We start from the raw sequence: 19,860 nt of genomic DNA on the forward strand, positions 1-19,860 counted from the left end.
GATGCTAAAGGCACCATAGAGATGTCCAACCTTGATGGAGGAAGCAAAAAGGTTATATTGTCATCAAATAAAATACATCCTTTTCGCTTAGCCTTGTACAAAAATGTGCTCTTCTGGACCGATCGGATTAACAAAAGTATTTTAAGTTACAATCTAACCAGTGGGAAACAAGAAAAGGTGGTTACTGATCTCCAGAAACCGATGGACATTCACGTTTATGATCCATCCATATTCAGGTATTTATGCAATATTTTTTACAGTTTAAGGCTTTATAATTCAATTTTACTTTACCTTTTAACTGTGCTGCACCTCAGTAAAACCTCAAACTTCGGCGAACAAAAATGTTGAAATTCTCCACTAAAACTATCCAAATGGGAAGAGAGAATGCCTTAAAATTTAGTAAATTTAGTCCTTTAATTCAGTTAATTCTGCAATGTGGCAAATAATCGGTATATTATTATTATTATTATTATCATTATTATTATTATTATTATTATTATTATTATTAGGCGTCGCTAAGATTTTAAAGTCATCAATACCTATAAAATACCTATATAGTCTAAACTGTGAAGGTGTAGTCTGATCGTCCGGGTGAGTGTAGTCCTGAGAAGGACTGTTGTCGGTGGTAGTGACTGACGTTTCCACAGCCTGAGCAGAAGTCATCATCAGAGTCAAGTGAATGATTGTTGTCAGGAGAATGTTCTCATTCCAGTTCGTGTGAAATGATCGGTTGGTTTTGCCGTGATGTTACTGGCTGTAAGACTCAAGTGACGTAAGTCGGTGGTGATTGGTTTGTTTTGATCTGCCGGCAAAGTTAGGTCGTTCTTTTTCGGTCGTTTGTGATATTTATGCCGTGAATGAGTCGTTTGTATGGAGCAGGTAGTTGTTGACATCTTTTTAAGGGAGACTGTTCTAAGTTAGTAAACCAGCTTTCCAGAGTCACTCCTTGAAGATAGTCAGTGCCGTAGGTTAGGCATTGCGCAGAGTCCCAGTCAATGTTGTGGTTGGTAAGTCGATGGTGTTCAGTAATGTGATTGCTGACATCATCTTTCCTCGTCGCCCGTCTGTGTTCAGTCAGTCTTGTTGTGAGGTTTCTGCCAGTCTCACCGATGTAGGAGGCTTGGCAGTTGGAACAATTGATCTTATAAATCGTTCCCTGTCTCTGTTCCTCGGTTCGTCTTTGTCTTTAACGTTGGTTAGTAACTGACGTAGTGTGGTGATGGGTTTGTGGGCGACGCGGATATTGAAGGGTAGTAAGATGCGCGAGATGTTTTCAGACATGCCTTTTATGTACGGTATGGTTGCTGTAGTCGTAGGGGTTCCGGTGTCGTTTGTTTCGGTGGTGGTAGGGGGTCGGTGAGTGTTTCGTCGGATGAAGTCGTTGTTGTAGTTGTACTTCGTAAAAACACGGTGAAGGTATTTGTTCTCGTCGGATAACATACGGATTTACATACCAACTATCCAAGTACCTAACGACAATACTACAACCGCTAACCGACAAATCCAGACATAAACTACAATCCACTGAAGACTTCATTAACGCTACCAAGACTGTTCAGATACCTGACGACTATAAACTAGTGTCATTTGATGTGAAATCACTGTTCACAAGTATTCCACTTCAATTGGCATTGCAATGCAATGAGACTGCAATCCGACAATCTACCGACCCACTACCGCTACCGACAGACGACATCATGGACTAGCTAAACATTTGCCTAACGTCTACTTACTTTCAGTACAACGGTAAACACTACTAACAGTTACACGGCACTGCCATGGGGTCTCCTGTTGTTATAGCAGAAATTGTGATGCAGAACATCGAGGAACGCGCCCTTTCGACCTGCAGACAAACGATACCGCTTTGGTTACGTTACGTTTACGACACATTCACCGCCGTTCGACACGACGAAATTGACGCATTCCACCACAACCTTAACGAACAAAACACTGACATACAGTTTTCCAGAGAAGTCGAAGAAAATGGCAAACCTCCTTTTCTAGACTGCCTGGTAAGCCACAACGACAACTCATTACGAACGACAGTTTACAGGAAACCGACACACACCGACAGATTACTAGACGAGTCATCCTACAACCTTACATCACACAAAGCCACAACTATCAGAACTCTAACACGACGCGCACAACTAGTATGCGACTCGACAGACAGCTTATCCGACGCGAACAAATACCTTCACCGTTTCACCGTGTTTTTACGAAGTACAATTACAACAACGACTTCATCCGACGAAACACTCACCGACCCACTACCACTACCGAAACAAACGACACCGGAACCCCTACGACTACAGCAACCATACCGTACATAAAAGGCATGTCTGAAAACATCTCGCGCATCTTACTACCCTTCAATATCCGTGTCGCCCACAAACCCATCACAACACTACGTCAGTTACTAACCAACGTTAAAGACAAAGACGAACCGAGGAACAGACAGGGAACGATTTATAAGATCAATTGTTCCAACTGCCAAGCCTCCTACATCGGTGAGACTGGCAGAAACCTCACAACAAGACTGACTGAACACAGACGGGCGACGAGGAAAGATGATGTCAGCAATCACATTGCTGAACACCATCGACTTACCAACCACAACATTGACTGGGACTCTGCGCAATGCCTAACCTACAGCACTGACTATTTTCAAGGAGTGACTCTGGAAAGCTGGTTTACTAACTTAGAACAGTCTCCCCTAAACAGATGTCAACAACTACCCGCTCCATACAAACGACTCATTCACGACATAAACATCACAAACGACCGAAAAAGAACGACCTAACTTTGCCGACAGATCGAAACAGACCAATCACCACCGACTTACGTCACTTGAGTCTTACAGCCAATAACATCACGGCAAAACCAACCGATCATTTCACACGAACTGGAATAAGAACATTCTCCTTACAACAATCATTCACTTGACTCTGATGATTACTTCCGCACAGGTTGTGGAAACGTCAGTCACTACCACCGACAACAGTCCTTCTCACGACTACACCCACCCGAACGATCAGACTACACCTTAACATGTTACCCCCGGGTTCAAGCCATTTACTGCATAGTCTAAACTGGTAAATGACATTACAGGGCTCGAGACTAACTTCTCAACTTACTAGCCAAGTGGCGAGTGACAAGATAGATGTTACAATGATTTCAGTTTGTTTACTAGCCAAACTGGCTGAGGAAATCGAAAGCCACCGACCAAAACTGAATTTCTACTAGTCTGTGCCTAGTTTGCTACCATTAGTGTCGAGGACTGCATTAACAGACGGTTTTAGTGATGACGATTTATATCACATTAGGTTCTAATATGACTGCTCAAAACACTTTGGAGTGCAGTGATTTCTTGCTTCCGCTGCCAGGAGGACTCAAATGCGCATGCCCAAAGACTGATGGGAAAAGTTGTGATAATGGTGAGAGCACATGTTATATATTCATTTCCAACGGGCTAGTACCAGTTTTCATTTTTTTGCTGGTTTATAACTTTGAAAGAATACAACAAAAAGACCGACTAAGGCCAGTTGAACACTTTTACGGGGTTGAATTATATAATCATTGGTTATGCAAACATAGGTGTCATTTCATCAATAGCGGTTTCCATGGTAACGCTTCTAAAGGATAATTCAGACGCATTTTTAAGCTTATGGCTCAAGTAATTTGAAAACTAACTCGGTGACCTCGTGTTTTTATTATTTTTTTTTTTTCAGTGATTACTTTTGGGACTTGAAAAGGAAAACGCACAAATATTTGAAAAAAATTCTACCAGGCGGAATCTCAGAAAATTTGGAAAATTTTCATGCATTGCAAAATTTCCTTCCGTGGAGTTAACTAGGACTTTTTCTGACGATTCTATTCATTGAAAATATTATGTTGGTACAATAAATAGCAGGGGTTACCGGACTTGTCTCCATGCAATAGTTTTCGTGAGTTTTAACAATTCCTACACTAGCTTTTAAGCTGGCCATACAAATAGATAATTAATACGAGAAAAAAGGATAGGAATTTCAGTCAGAGGTGTATTTTTGTTGTTAACATATGACCTGTCCGGTCCCCGCGCTCAAGCAATCCCATACAAGACTATAGTGAAAGCTGACGTGTTTGTGGGGCTGAACTGGTCGACGTGATCCGGTCCGGAAAAAGCCGTCCGGCCCTGCTGCCCTTACTTTGCTCTGTTGTAAACTCGTAAAGGGAAATAAAAGTGAGAAGGTTAAAAAAGTCGCCTTTTTCAAGGAATTGGGAGTTTCTTGTTCCTACTTGAAAAAAAAAATCAAGGAAAAGGCCGCGCATGCCCGTCTAATTAAGTTGAAATTTCAACTCTTAGTGGTCATATGACAAAAAAAACAAAAAAAAAATCTTGACTGACTTTGGTCAGGCTCACACTTTTAACGGTCGTCTTTTAGTCTGAAATTATCAAAACGAAATAATGTAATTTATATTTCTTACAATTTGGTTGTTATTCTTCAGATAACGATATTAAGAGAACAAAAACGAGAATACCTTCTTAGGACCGAGTCATTTGTAGGGAATAGCCAGCCGTTATAAAATATATTTACATTTTAGCGCGAAATTCTGTGCTTTGCGCGACACAAATTACGTGAATAGACTTTTTGTTAATTTCATCGTGCATTAAACTGTATCATTCAGTAAATTTCGATATCAGCCTGAATACACTTCGTACGTCTCCTGAAATACTATTTTATGCAAATAACAATTTTAAATTTCAAGTGATCTCTCGTTGAGTAGTGTTTAATGACCTTAACGGTTCGACCGTTCCTAAGAAAACACATTATACTTACGGTTAGGCTGGTGAATAAATAGCAATCGATTTTTTGTTGTTTTCTTCATGCGATCAAGCATCAGTAAGCCGCTGTCCGCAGCTGTGTGCTCCCTACAACGGAAGCTTACAGTCCTGTTCTAATCTTCCCGGACAAACCTGTCGGTTTTCCTGTGACAAAGGATACCTTCCAATGGGATCCGCAACGCGGACCTGTAGAGACAATGGCACGTGGAGTGGTGCGGAAACTCAATGCAACGGTAAAGTCACTGAGAAAGAAAAACCGTTTTCAAATGTTTTAGATGAGAAAATTAATGAACCGATAAAATGAATAGCCTCAAGAAAAGAACAACAACACCAAGATAAAGGTATTACAATACTGGGCAAAAGTAATGCATAGGATAATCGCCAAATATCGCGATCATCGCGACATATCGGGGATATTTTTGAGCGATATTTCCACTGGGACGATATATAGGCGATATATCGCAGGGCTATTGTTTGAAAAAGCGAGAGATATCACTCATATATCGTGGAGCTCTTCGCAAATTATCGTTTGAGCTCACCGATATATCGTTTGAGCTCAGTGATATATCGCTGCAGTTCAAAGAGATGTCGTTTTCGCCTCCCCTATTTACCATTTACATACAACGAGATATCGCTGCCGCCTAGCGATATCTCCTTTATATTAAGCGAAACATCGTTACAACTATCAATACATCGTTTGCGGTGAAAGCGTGAAATTGACAGTATAATGAATTTAAGCCAGTTTCGCCACATACCGAGTCGACTGTCTAGTCGGCTATCTAGATGCTCAGTCTCGCTGGAGCAATACAGGTATGACATGTACAAACATTTCAAATTTGCATGTCTTAAATGCAAACTAAAGCAAAGACAAGACATCTTAATGAGGAAAAAAAGACAAACACATAGGCGCGAAAAAGATATATTTTTTTTTAAATTCTCAGAAGGGATTTGACTGAGAAGAAAGAAAAATCAAACATATTTTATCTTTTTCAATTAACTCCTTTCAGCTGTTATCTGTGGTCCCCTTATTCCTCCAACCAACGTCACCATCTCGCCTTCCAGCTGCTTAAACAGTAGTACATATAATCAGACATGCAGATTTTCCTGTCAGACCTCGGGATATGTTCTCAATGGATCCTCTTCGAGAGTATGCAGTGATGACGGGAGTTGGACAGGATCCAATAACACTCGCTGCAGACGTAAGTTGATGCTTCAAGTTAAAACAAAAAAAAACAAAACGAAACAAAGCAAAAATGGAAACAAAGAAAGGAAATGAATCCTAACAAAATGAGATGAAACATAGATTGTCGCTAATTAAAAAATGGTAAACACCACAGCGTACACTATTGAGTTATGGATGCACGCGGGAGGTTACTAAGCACAAAAGAAGCGCAAGAGTCGCGCGAGCCGATAGCCGATAGCGACTCTAGCTTCTAGAGTGCTTAGAAAACCTCCCAAGTGCATCCATAACTCAATAGTGTACGCTGTGGTGTTTACCATTTGTTTTATAACATAGTATTGAGACATTGTAGCTAAAGAGTTCCCTTTGATTTAACAAATCTTACGTGACCAGAAAAAACTGTATCATTCAGTAAATTTCGATATCAGCCTGAATACACTTCGTACGTCCCCTGAAATACTATTTTATGCAAATAACAATTTTAAATTTCAAGTGATCTCTCGTTGAGTAGTGTTTAATGACCTTAACGGTTCGACCGTTCCTAAGAAAACACATTATACTTACGGTTAGGCTGGTGAACAGAAACCTTTTAAATAGCAATCGAATTTTTGTTGTTTTCTTCATGCGATCAAACATCAGCGATCCGCTGTCCGCAGCTGTCTGCTCCCCTCAACGGAAGCTTACAGAACTGTTCTAATCTTCCCAGACAAACCTGTCGGTTTTCCTGTGACAAAGGATACCTTCCAATGGGATCCGCAACGCGGACCTGTAGAGACAATGGCACGTGGAGCGGTGCGGAATTAAATGCAACGGTAAAGTCACTGAGAAAGAAAACCGTTTTCAAATGTTTTAGAAGAGAAAATTAATGAATAGATAAAATGAATAGCCTCAAGAAAAGAACAGCAACACCAAGATAAAGGTATTACAATACTGGGCAAAAGTAATGCATAGGATAATCGCCAAATATCGCGATCATCGCGATATATCGGGGATATTTTTGAGCGATATTTCCACTGGGACGATATATAGGCGATATATCGCAGGGCTATTGTTTGAAAAAGCGAGAGATATCACCCATATATCGTGGAGCTCTTCGCAAATTATCGTTTGAGCTCACCGATATATCGTTTGAGCTCAGTGATATATCGCTGCAGTTCAAAGAGATGTCGTTTTCGCCTCCCCTATTTACCGTTTACATACAACGAGATATCGCTGCCGCCTAGCGATATCTCCTTTATATTAAGCGAAACATCGTTACAACTATCAATACATCGTTTGCGGTGAAAGCGTGAAATTGACAGTGTAATGTATTTAAGCCAGCTTCGTCACATACCGAGTCGAGGTTCTGTCCTGGTGTACCGGTTCACAAGGGAATTACCATTGTTCTTTCTTTGTTTAGGAGTCATTGGTTAGCTGTTGTATATTGTTCGGTCTTTTGTAACGACTCTTGTGAACCGGTACACGAGGACAGAACCCGAGTCGACTGTCTAGTCGGCTATCTAGATGCTCAGTCTCGCTGAACCAATACAGGTATTACATGTACAAACATTTCAAATTTGCATTTCTTAAATGCAAATTAAAGCAAAGACATCTTAATGAGGAAAAAAAGACAGACACATAGGCGCGAGAAAGATATTTACGGACAGACACAGTTACACAGCCAAACGGATGTAGAATTAGGTGTGATGGAAAGCAAAATGCAATCAAATGACTCGTTAACAAGTCAGTTACTCTTTTCGGAACTTCGCATATTTTTTGTTTTCTTTTTACCTTTCAGTGATCAACTGCTCCAAGCTTATGGTCAGTCAGGGAGGTCCATTGCGTATGAGCAGCTGTGGTAATCATTACGGAGCAAAATGCAACTTTTCCTGTCCCATTGGTCATCTCTTGAAGGGCTCCTCATCCCTCACGTGTGTTGCCCAAAGTGACAGTCCTTCTGGCTCTTGGGACAAACGTTTGCCAACGTGTCATGGTACGAGTTGTCCCACTTTTCCTTCCATTGTTTTTTTTTTTTTTTTTAAATTCTCAGAAGGGATTTGATTGAGAAGAAAGAAAAATCAACATATTTTATCTTTTACAATTAAATCCTTTCAGCTGTTATCTGTGGTCCCCTTATTCCTCCAACCAACGTCACCATCTCGCCTGCCAGCTGCTTAACGAGTAGTAGATATAATCAGACATGCATATTTTCCTGTCAGACCTCGAGATATGTTCTCATTGGATGCTCTTCGAGAGTATGCAGTAATGACGGGAGTTGGACAGGATCCAATAACGCTCGCTGCAGACGTAAGTTGATGCTTCAAGTTGAAACAAAACGAAACAAAGCAAAAATGGAAACAAAGAAAGGAAATGAATCCTAACAAAATGAGATGAAACATAGATTGTCGCTAATTAAAAAATGGTAAACACCACAGCGTACACTATTGAGTTATGGATGCACGCGGGAGGTTACTAAGCACAAAAGAAGCGCAAGAGTCGCGCGAGCCGATAGCCGATAGCGACTCTAGCTTCTAGAGTGCTTAGAAAACCTCCCAAGTGCATCCATAACTCAATAGTGTACGCTGTGGTGTTTACCATTTGTTTTATAACATAATATTGAGACATTGTAGCTAAAGAGTTCCCTTTTATTTAACAAATCTTACGTGACCAGAAAAAACAAGCGTGCGCGCAAAAAAAGTCTTTGCATTTGCTCACGTCAGCAGCGTACACCCATGGGCAAATGGGGGACGCTGAATTGACCAATCAGAGCGCGCGCCTTACTTTGGTTATGTCATAATTCTTTCTTTATAGAACTGCATCAAGGTTTATCAACTTATCACAAATAATTTTCGCAGATTCCTCAAGTTTTTATTCTCCTAGTTATTGTTAATTTTTCCATTCACCGCCGTCGTGGTCCCTTCCTATTGAACAAATCCTATGTGAGCAGGAGAAACAAGCCCTTTTAAGCTAGTCTTTGCTTTTGCTCACGTCAGCAACGTACACCCCTGGGTAAATGGTGGACACGGGGTTGACCAATCAAAGCGGTCGCTTTACTTTTATTATGTTATAATGCTTTTTGGTGACATGTACCAGCAAACCACGATTACAAATACCAATAAACGGTTTTCCCTTTTTGCAGTGAGAAAACGACTCATGTTTTTATCTTTCCGTTGTCAAACTGTTAATTCGCTGTTTTTGTTTTGTTATTTTTTGTTTTTGTTTTGTTCGTTTGCTATTGTTTTTTTGTGCGTCTTCGCTTTGTCTGTTTGTATGAGTTGTTGTTTTGATTGTTTGTTTTGTCTCTTGTTTTAATTTTGATTTTTGCCCTTGCTTTTTATTTGCTGTTGCTGAAAAAACATTTTTCAAATGTTCTGTTTACATATTTTGTTCATTTCTTTTCTTTTCTTTTCTTTTTGTTTTAAAACCGCCTCCCGGTTAGCTCAATGGATAGAGCGCTGGACTGTTGTGCGGGAGGTCGAGGGTTCGAGCCCCGGCCGGACCAACACTCAAGGTCTTGAAATAATTGAGAAGAATATGCTACCTTTCTATAACATCAAGAAATGGTTAGATATTCTAGTCTTCTCGGATAGGGACGAATAAATGGAGGTCCCGTCTCCTACAGGGTCAGGGGTAGGAGACGTTAATTTCCCACGCACGAGATTACGGTGTGATGGATGTCCTCCCCTGGAGTGGGATGGGCGGGTTAGGATTGATTGTAAAGCGCTGTTGATCTGTCATTGTAAATAGCGCTCTATAAGTGATAAATTGTTGTTGTTGTTGTTGTTGTTGTTTTAAAAATGGCAAGTGGATCGGCTTCACCAGTGCCCGATTGAGAAAAAAAAGAGGCTCTAACATTCTTTTTTGCACAAACTGCAATATTGAAATATTAAAGGGTTTCCTGATGAGTAAAAGAAGGGCTTAATCTGAGCTAAAACCCATCGAATGCTATGTTTTGTATCTCGGTCCCTAATATCCACGGCTTCGTATCCACAACACACGAAACTCGATGGGAAATTACTCCAATAACCTTTTTTTTCAACGCTTATCGCGACGAATTACTTACTTGCTCATATATTTTCATTCATTTTAGTGTCCAATGATGAAATGAAATTAAATACTGAAGACAGAACTCCTCATTATCAATTGGCTTGTGGAATTTTAGCTACAGCTGTCATTTTAATCTTAATTATATTCACTTTCATTTATAAGAAAAAGCTTCGTGGACCCACTAGGTAAGGCTGTAATTGTGTTAAGGGCAGATACCGTTGAAGTATCTTTTTAAATTTTTTATAAATCGATCATGAAGTCATCAGTGCAGACACAAAACAAAAAAGTGTGCGTGGGTAACCTTAGTAAATTGATTACCAATGAAAAACCTAAATATGAAGGGATGAGCAGCAGAGGAAAAGGGAAAGAAGGGAAGAGAGAACGAATAAACAAACACACAGAATTACTATAAATCAGAATTTGTATTTGCACTAATTAAAAATTGGACATTTTTTCTAGCTAACTCTGCTATCTATCTTCTGTAATAATATTATAATAATAATAATAATAATAATAATAATAATAATAACAATAATAAACAGTTTAACGTGGAGAAACACTTAGCTAGAAGCTAGTTTACAGGTTTTCCACGAAACAACTTAAAAAATGAATTCAAATAGAAAATAACGTTGTTAAGAATCCCAACTGGCCGTAGGGAAACCAGTTGGCTATATTGCAAGCATGGTCGAGGATTTGAAACTCGGGGCTACCGTGAATCAAATCCAAGTAGTGGCCAGGGCGGGACTCGAACCCAGGAGCGACGGATTGCAAGTCCGACCGCGGACCACTCTGTTTCCTTATTGATTTCATAAACTTACTTTACTTATTCATTCATAATTTATAAGTAATTTGCTATGTGAAGAATAACTTTGGTAATGGCCAAAGTGCGGAGGAAATCATCGTTCAGCATGCCGTTAGGGTTGTATTATTTATTATTTTAATTATTTGAAAAACGCTGCATTTTGTCTGTTACCTCTTGCCTTTACAGTATTCTTCTTTAGAACAGATGGAGTTTACTGAAATAAGAGTTTTTCCTTAAAACTTAGAGAGAGACCACCGCTGACGACCAATCAGTTTACTGGTGTGGCTTTAAGAGATAGAAGCAACCATGGAAATATCCATTGCGAAGATAAGGTGAGTCAACCAACGGACTCTTCTGTTACTTTCGGGGTAGGTTATTCCGTCACACAATGCCAAAAGTTAATCATAATATTTCCGTTGTTCATTTTCTTTCCATAGGATTCCATAGCTTTCAATTCATCAGGTTTTGAGATAGTTGCAGCTGGCCACAACAACTAAACGACCAGGAAATTACGTTCAACAACTCAGCCGCATTAGAACTAAAAAACACCGCACATGTTAAGGATTCGCTTATTCAGTGACATTTAAACCTCTGCATGAATTTCCACAAAAAAACTATTTAAACTGTCTCTGATTTTGCGGCTGACGGTTAAACCCCATTGACAACCTCAAGTTGAATGCTTTTTTGAAAGTTCAAAGTAAAAGTCTGTACTTTATCAGTTACGTTTGACCGTTAGAATCTAACTTCTTTGACTGCTGACGATTAAATCTCAGTGAGATCCCCTGTAGGTTTAATTTGGAATTGTTTTCTCTGTTCTACCTGTAGCCCCTCCTAATATTGATAAACCCTCCTCTTATGGGTCAGCCCTTTTGAAATTACCTCTGGAAGTTGTATAACTGAGTATCGATTAACATGATTTTATAGAAGTAGATCCATTTCAAGAGCAACTTTAACTTACTCCTTATGTTGCAGAAGTTGGAGAAGGTAAACTCTCCACGGCAAAATTCCAAGGAAAGTAACGTTCCTGAGGTGACCGCTGGAAGCTCCACCTCCTCAATTCTAAAAGAACTTGGAAGGGATAATTTCGGAATTAAATCAAAACAAGGTATCTTCGTCACCGTCATTGCTGTAGTTTCTATCAGTAGGTAATACCGTAGATTTCCAGGTAGTGGGGGCTGTTATTCTAGGAGAGGGCATTACTCTGAAGCCCTGTTAAGCCCCCCCTTACCCCCTCCCCCCTGTACAGCGCTTTTCTTTGAATGAGCACCCCTCCGACCGAGCAAATTTTTTTAAAGATTTCCTCGTCCCTCGACACATTTTTATGGAGGAGTGATCACATTTACCGACTTAGCTGGTATAGGAGAGTTTTCAATGAGGTGATGACTTTAGTCTAACGGGTTAATTGGCCATTTTACGGCTAACAGTTAGTTAACTTCCTTTTGTACGACTAACGTCTACGATTTGTCAATTTGTACTCGTTCTTGGCTAAATTTCGTGTCCGTTTTATGGCTAGCGGTTAACCCAACTGAGACCCTGGTATAGGCAAACATACGAATTTCTCGCGGAATTTGAGATAAATCAGTTAATCAAATTGCACAAGCCCATATGGTGAGTGCGATTTGTGGTCTTTGAAATATTTACGAGTGATGATTTATCCCAAATTACATGAGAAACATTTGTGTGATTTCTAGTTAATAACAAACATGCAAAAATATGACTGTTTGCCTCTCGAGTTTTTTTTATTTCGTGTCATGGCTCACTGGATCTGTCACTTGTCTTTTTCCTGTTGGTGGAGAAGTCAGGATTTTCCCAACCGCCTCCCGGTTAGCTCAAATGGTTAAAGCGCTGGATTGTGCTGTGCGGGATGTCGAGGGTTTGAGCCCCGGCCGAACCAATACTCATGATCTTAAAATAACTGAGGAGAATTTGCTACCTTTCTATGATATCAAGGAATGGATAGATATTCTAGTCTTCTCGGATAAGGACGAATGAACCGTAGGCCTTTTCTCCTGCAGGATTAGGGGTAGGAGACGTTAATTTCTCACGCACGAGATTACTGTGTGGTGGATGTCCTCCCCTGGAGTGGGATGGGTGGGTGTCACCGGGCCCCATTTAAACCAGCTGAACTGGGCCACCCTGTCTCAATATTCTATTCTAAATATTTTCTTATTCCCATCAAGAGCTTGCTTCTAACTTTCCCTTCTTTCGTACGAACTTTTTTGTCAGATACAATGAAAATATATGAAGTTCATATATTTTGAACTGCGGTATTAGATACGTATGATGCACGATCCTCGCAGTAGATAGCGGTATTTAAGCAATAGCGAAAAGCAGACCTGAAAAAAATCAGGCCTGTACAGCTGCATGGACAATACAAAACAAATCATCGACAACCACGACAAAAGAATCCTCACCTCCCAGGTACAGGATTGTAATCAGGCCTGATTTTTTTCAGGTCTGATTTTCGCTATTGCTTAAATAGCGCTATCTACTGCGAGGATCGTGCATCATACGAACTTATTTGTAAAACTCCTCGAGAATTTTGTTCGGAACCTCTGATTCATACTTTCATATTCGTTTTAATTTTGGAACCCCAAGACTTCCAGAATTGTATCCAGTTGTTTTTTCTTTGTTAGGTGCTTTTGTTTCTAGCATTCTCTCTGTGAATTAAAACGTTCTCACTTACTCCTCACCTGCCCGCCATTTTGTTTTGCTGTAATTTTTACGTGAACTTTATGCACTGTTTGAGATTAATTCACGAGTTCTCAGCCAATCAGCAATCGTTTGGGGTGACCGTCTCGGTTCTCCTCCATCCTAGCATCAGCACTGCACTGATGAGGCCCAGAAGTGTGCACTGTCTGTAGTTATATATATATATATATATATATATTGCGCATGCTCGCTGGTTTACTCTAGTTTGAGCACTCTGGCATGGCTTAGACGATACCACAAAGGTTGGGTCGTTTGGGGTGACCGTATCGGTTCTCCCCCATCCTAGCATTAGCACTGCACTGATGAGGCCCAGAAGGCCGAAACAGTACTGTCTGCAGTTAGTTAACTGTGAAAAGTGTGAAAAGTGTCTTATCCCTATATATTATATCCCTATATATATAGGGATTAAGCTTGGTGTCCGTGAAATAGTACTCGATACAAATAGTAGAGCGGGTATAATGTGTGGTAGTCGGAAAAAAAACAACTACCGATACATCCCTACAGACCTGTTTCGTGGTTGCCCACTCATCAGAGGATTTTAATGGCAGAATAATGCAATACCATCGCTTAGATATTACACTAATTGCTAATTAACATGGTTTATGCAGTGTGAAAAGTGTCAAGTCAGCTGTTGCGTAGGAGTGCTTTGTTTCTGTGTCGGCAGGAAGAGACGAGTTCGTTACGCTTGTTGAGCGTTGATAAGTCTGGGTGGCAGATGATTAGGAATTTCTCTTTAAGGCATAGGTTGCATCGTTTGCTTGAGCTGTTGTAGGGCAGGTGGGAAGATAGGATGTGCTAGGTGATGGAATAATTGATGTTGTTGTCTTTAAGTGGTCAGATGTGTTTGCTGAGTTCGGTGGAGTTGCGGTGTTTTGCGTGTCGGAATGATGAGGTGTGGTTGTTGTAGCGCGACTTAAAGTCGTATCCAGTGAGCCCGATGTATGTGTCTGTCGTGCTGTTGTCTTTACGTGTAATGGTAGCTTGGTATATGACAGATTGTTGGAGGCAGTTTCCGTCTAGAGGGCATAAGTTTTTCTGTCGGCAGTTGCATTTCTTGTTGTTGTTTGCGGTAGAGGTGTCGGTTGTGGTGGTGGCGTTAGTCTTTACGTGGGAGGTGAGGATTCTTTTGTTGTGGTTGTTGATGATTTGTTTTGTATTGTCCATGCAGCTGTAACTAAGTTTGATTGTGTTTCTGTTGAAAATTCTGCGGAGCTTATGATCTATGGGGAAGTGTTTGTCAATCAGCGCGAGGAATTTATGTCCGATGTTAGTGCTGGTGTTCTTGGTGAAAGGCGGGTTGTGCCAGAGGATGTTGTTGCGTTGGCGGTTCTTGCGACTTTGTGTGTGCGTTGGTTCGTAGTGGAGTGTGTAGCTGTAACCACTGATGTTTAATGCTTTCTGGTATGCGGGAGTGGCTTGGTCGAAGGAGGTTTTGTCGGATGAGAGGGATGATAAGCGTCTGTTGATGCCGGCGGGGATGTTTTTCGTGGTGGACGGTGGATGGTTGCTTTCGCGGTGGACGTATTGTAGTGTAGTATTGGGTTTGGTATATGGCTGGTAGGTGTTTTGGCTGAGGTTAAATGTGACGTCCAGGAAGTTGATTACTTGTTTGTCAGCTTCTATGGTGATGCGGAGTCCGTTAGCGTTAAAAATGCGGCATATCCTTTTTTTGATATTTTCAGTGTCCCTGGGTGTGGCGTCGGTTGTGGCAAGTCCGTCGTCTCGGTGTAGACCAATGTTTATGTTGAGATTCCGTAGCTGGGACAGGAGGAAATTTCCGACAAGTTCACAGGATTCGGCGCCGTCGAAGCTGCCCATGGTTACGTCAAATGTAGTGTTGCCTTGTTTTTGCCAGGGTTGCTGTTTGTGGATTAAAATCGAGCTTTTGGCATGAATAATAATGTTCCTTTCGTCGGCGGTGATGTTGTCAAAATCAGATGCGAAGTTGAGTGCTTTGTTTAGGAGGTCTAGGCTGATGGATGGGTAGAATTATTCTATGTCGAGGCAGATGAAGTTAGAGTTGTATTTGTTGTCTATAGATGGAAACCAGTTGATAACGGCTGAGGTGTTTTTCCATAGGTTGAAGTTGCTTTTTCTCGCGATGTTGGTCTTGATGCGGTCGAGGATTTCTTTGCTCACTTTGCCTATTTCGGATTTCGTCGGGTTGATCAGGCGGCATGTCGGTTTGTTTGGGAAGTTCGGTTTGTGGTCTTTAAGTGTTATGAATGTGTCTTTGTTGGCTGTAGTGTCCATCCTGTCATCGATTTGTAGTTTTGTTGCGATGTCTTTGTTTGTTTTATAGATTGCTTGCGTTGTTGTGGGGAGGGCTTTCTAGTAGGATTTTGTTAGGTTTTTTTCTAGAAGATCGTTGTATTCTGCAGGTTCAAGTTTGTAGAAGTTAGTCGTTTTGTCTGCTAGGAGCAGTAGCTTGGGTTCGTTCTTGGTGCGGTTGGTGTCTTCTTTTAGTTTGTTGAGGAAAGGGCTGTTCATCTGCTTGAATTTTACAGACTGTATCATCTTGAGCATGTCGTCCTCAAAGTCCTTTAGTTCTTCGATCGGTGGAGGGTTCTTGGTCGATTTGAAGCCGTAGTTCTCTTTGGATGTGGGTGAGGTGTTAGGATTTAGGAAGAAGTGGGCCTTCCAGTGCATTCTGTTCAAGAATTGGCTGATTTTTTTGATGAGACGTTGTAAATAGTCGTTGCGTGATGGTAACGGAATATTCTTGCTAGAGTAGCTGAGGTTGAATTTGTCCATGCTGCAGGTTGCCGTGGAGTGCTCAACAAAAACTTGGAGCGGTGTAGAGGGATTAAGCTTGGTGTCCGTGAAACAGTGCTCGATACAAATAGTATACCCGCGCTACTATATAATCAAAAGCCATAATCAGAAAATCCTAAATGAAAATGACGAGGCGTCCAGCGAAAAGAAATGCAACTGCAGATTAATGTAATGGTCAAGAGGCCAACTCCAATGTAGCTTTGTTGGTTTAATAGCTCGACGTTTCGACCGTCTCGGTCTTCTTCAGGAGCATGCTCCTGAGTATGCTCCTGAAGAAGACCGAGACGGTCGAAACGTCGAGCTATTAAACCAACAAATGTACATTGGAGTTGGCCTCTTGACCATTACATGTCTGCAGTTATATATATATATATATATATATATATATATATATATATATATATATATATGTTAGATAGCTCTCGCTTGGCTTTGCCTTTTGGCTACCTTGCGATTGAGCACTCTACACTGGGGTTGCCATGCACTTAGCCTTCGGGCGAAGCTCATCACCTTAGTTGTGATTTGAGCACTCTCGCATGGCAACATGCCTGCACTTGGTCCCACAAGTGTAGCGCCCAGGCAATGGTTTATTCCAGAGCTTGGCCCAGTGTCTGCACTGCACTGATGAGACCCACATAGGTCGAAACAGTGTGCACTGTCTGCAGTTATATATATATATATATATATATATATATGTGTGTGTGTGTGTGTGTGTGTATACATATTATTGATTGCCTAAATACAGTTTGAGAATTGAAAATTAGTAACTCTTCAACCGGTACATTCGTTACAGTCATCGCTATAGTTACTATCGTAAATCAGCAAATTAACACTTCCTACGAATAAGCTTCTTCCCCTGCCCCACCACCATCACCACCCAAAGCATTAATCAGTGTCCTGTCTTACCCCTATCCCATCTCCAGTTTATTAGACACCGATGTATACGTCCTCCAATAGATCATAAACAAAAACCAATCAAAACGTGTGCATAATTCAGCCTATCATTTAACAACATGTAACTTTCATTAGAGCGCACATTTTTTAACGACTGAAACATGAATTATTGCCAAATTCTCTCCTTGTTGTAGATTCGAAACTCCTTAGCAACTTGCAAAATAGTGGCTCATTTCAGGAGAGAGTATGTAATCGTTTGGACAGAAGAAAGAAGTCAGGAGCTAATGACTTTCACAAAGTTTGTTCACATTATGATATTGACGAAGATAAAGTGGCCGCAGTTTTTGAAAAGTACCCTGCCGGACCATCAAGAGCCCTATTGGAATACTTGGCTGCCTCGCACCCAGAACTAACAGCTGCTGAGTTTGCAAGTGTGTTGAGAAAAATTGCAAAAAGAAGTGACGTGGCCGAGCTTCTAGAGGAATATGATAATCAATAACAAACATTTTTAAGGGGCCAGTGTTATGTTGGAGATATGTTTAAAGAATTTAAACGTTTCTATAAACCTTGAAAAGAAAAGTTAAATAGTTTCATGGCCATCGCGAAACCAAAAAACAAAAAGAGAACTCAGTATGATAAATTTTGTAAAAGTAAACAATCAATTAATTGTAATTTTCGCTAATAGTTTTACGATATTCAACTTGAACTTAATGTATTTTGCAAAGGCTAAGAATATGCCTTGATTCAAGAGAATATGATGCGAAGAATCACCATCATCAAACGACGCGTACTGTCGAGTACAGTGTTTACCACTAGTGTGCCGGTAAACCTCTGTTTGATGGTGAGCGAAGCTCTATGGTAGATAGTGCTTGAAAAAATTCTTCAAGAAAATACCTCACTCGAGGAGTGAGCCTTTCTTGCTTTGTGTACCATTATAAACCTTGAGAGTACTCGCTTAGCGCTTTTATAGATTGTTCATACCTAACTTCCTACATTGCATCTTCTTCACAACTCGTAAAAATACTCAGCGATACTACACAACAAAACGTCTAATAAGATATATAGATTTATGTTAGCAATGCAAGTAGTATAATTACTGCATGAAAGTTATTATAAGCAGTTATGTATTCTGTTGCAAAAAAAAAAAGATAAAAAAAATTAAGTACTCCAAATTAATTGGCGGTAACTGTGTGACATGAATAAGAATATCGTAAGGTAACAAAGTATGAATTTGTATGAGTTCTAAAGAGTTAAGAGGTATTTGCAACAACTTAATATTTATGTGTTCGCTTTGAATAATTCCCTCGGGAGTTAAAGAAGAGCATCCTGCTTAAAGGAGTTATCTGGCTGAATATAAGTTAAGAGGGTTAGGTTATTGATTAAATACCTTGCTTTATGAACGTTTTTTATTTTACCGTCCCAAGATTAGTAGTATATTCTATTCCTGGCACTTTTGTTACGTTAGTTGAATTTTGCACCCAATAAAATGTTATAGGTATTTTAGTTCTAATAATCATATTTAGTCACAGTTAATGTGTAAGGTATCTACTTTGTAAAAGCCGAGGACAGTAATCATGTTCCAAAGATAATGGTCGTCTTGCCACAGTCAGATCAAACTCATGAAATAGAATGTTCACCAAGGTATGCAGCGCAATTGCTCATCCCCAGAAGATTATCATTTTTGTTGAAATTTAAAAGCATCAGCCCTCTTTATATCTGTAGTATGAGATTTGTTTGATAACTTCCAGTGTTGAACGTGCACGGCGAGACAGCTAAAAACATATGTTTGACACACTGCCAAGGGGATGATTTTTCTTCCTTTACCATCCACCGCGACCCTGTATACATGACTGTAGGCTTCAGTTTTATTTAACATTTTAGCCACAAACGAGATTAAGGTCAATTGCCTCCAGTAAGCTACAGAAAAAGCCACTGCTATTACTATGGTGAGCCAAGTTTGAAAGTTTGCTTTGTCAAATCAAAGAAGGGAGGGGGGGTTCCTAATTCCGTTTCGCACACAAATATCAGACAAATTTACGCGTCGCCTGTCCGCTTTAAACAATATTCCACATGTCACGAATTTAAAAGAAAAAATTTCAAATTTTATCGCGTTTCTGTAAAATTCACGCATCACGCATTAACTTTAAGTTTAATTGCCCAGCACATATAAACCCTCTGTCACCCTCTTCAATGGTTGAAGCTTAATTTGACTTTTTAAACCTCTGCTTTGATCATCCATGCATGACTAACAATATGAAGGCATAACATACTGACTGCAGTTAAAATATCGCCTGTTTTACGGCTAAAAGTTAACTAACTTTCGTTACTGTTAAAAGAAGAACTTTACGGTTCACATATTTTACAACTAATGGCTCAAATTTGTCACTTTTTGGGCGTAACAGTTGTTTTTTTTGGCCTTTTAACGTATTATGTTTAACGTCTTTAAGACCCTCTTGCATGACAAGTAGTATGAAAACGAAACTAGGTAAATATATTGCCGGGGCATGTTATTTCTTATCTTAGATAACAAAGAATTTTTTTCCACTTTTAGACGAGCTTCACTCTAGAGCTCAAATTCTCTTTGTTTTGCTTTTGCGCGGCAGGGCGAAGCAGACTGCGGAAAAGATACTTCTTAGGTAGATTTAG

General features: G+C 40.2%; 2 protein-coding genes across 2 annotated transcripts in view; one reads left to right on the forward strand and one right to left on the reverse strand.

Moving 5' to 3' along the window:
- LOC111340954 (uncharacterized) overlaps positions 1-19,860 on the reverse strand; it is a 198,673-nt gene that overhangs the window by 93,183 nt on the left and 85,630 nt on the right. The gene's annotated exons all lie outside the window — the stretch shown is intronic.
- On the forward strand, positions 98-18,712 carry LOC111346420 (E-selectin-like). Its single transcript, XM_088759884.1, has 9 exons — positions 98-236; positions 3,327-3,437; positions 4,879-5,058; positions 7,783-7,977; positions 8,100-8,291; positions 10,075-10,216; positions 11,078-11,165; positions 11,806-11,938; positions 17,409-18,712. Exons 1-9 carry the CDS (start codon positions 218-220, stop codon positions 17,711-17,713), a joined length of 1,365 nt encoding a protein of 454 aa, XP_088616010.1. The 5' UTR covers positions 98-217; the 3' UTR covers positions 17,714-18,712.

The sequence above is a fragment of the Stylophora pistillata genome, chromosome 5 (genome assembly GCF_964205215.1).
Source record: "Stylophora pistillata chromosome 5, jaStyPist1.2, whole genome shotgun sequence".
Lineage (NCBI taxonomy): Eukaryota > Metazoa > Cnidaria > Anthozoa > Scleractinia > Pocilloporidae > Stylophora > Stylophora pistillata.

Coding starts and splice junctions, on each gene's coding strand:
- LOC111346420 (XM_088759884.1), top strand. Junction 3,438..4,878: donor TGGGAAAAGTTGTGATAATG/GTGAGAGCACAT, acceptor CATGCGATCAAG/CATCAGTAAGCCGCTGTCCG. Junction 11,166..11,805: donor ATATCCATTGCGAAGATAAG/GTGAGTCAACCA, acceptor CTTATGTTGCAG/AAGTTGGAGAAGGTAAACTC.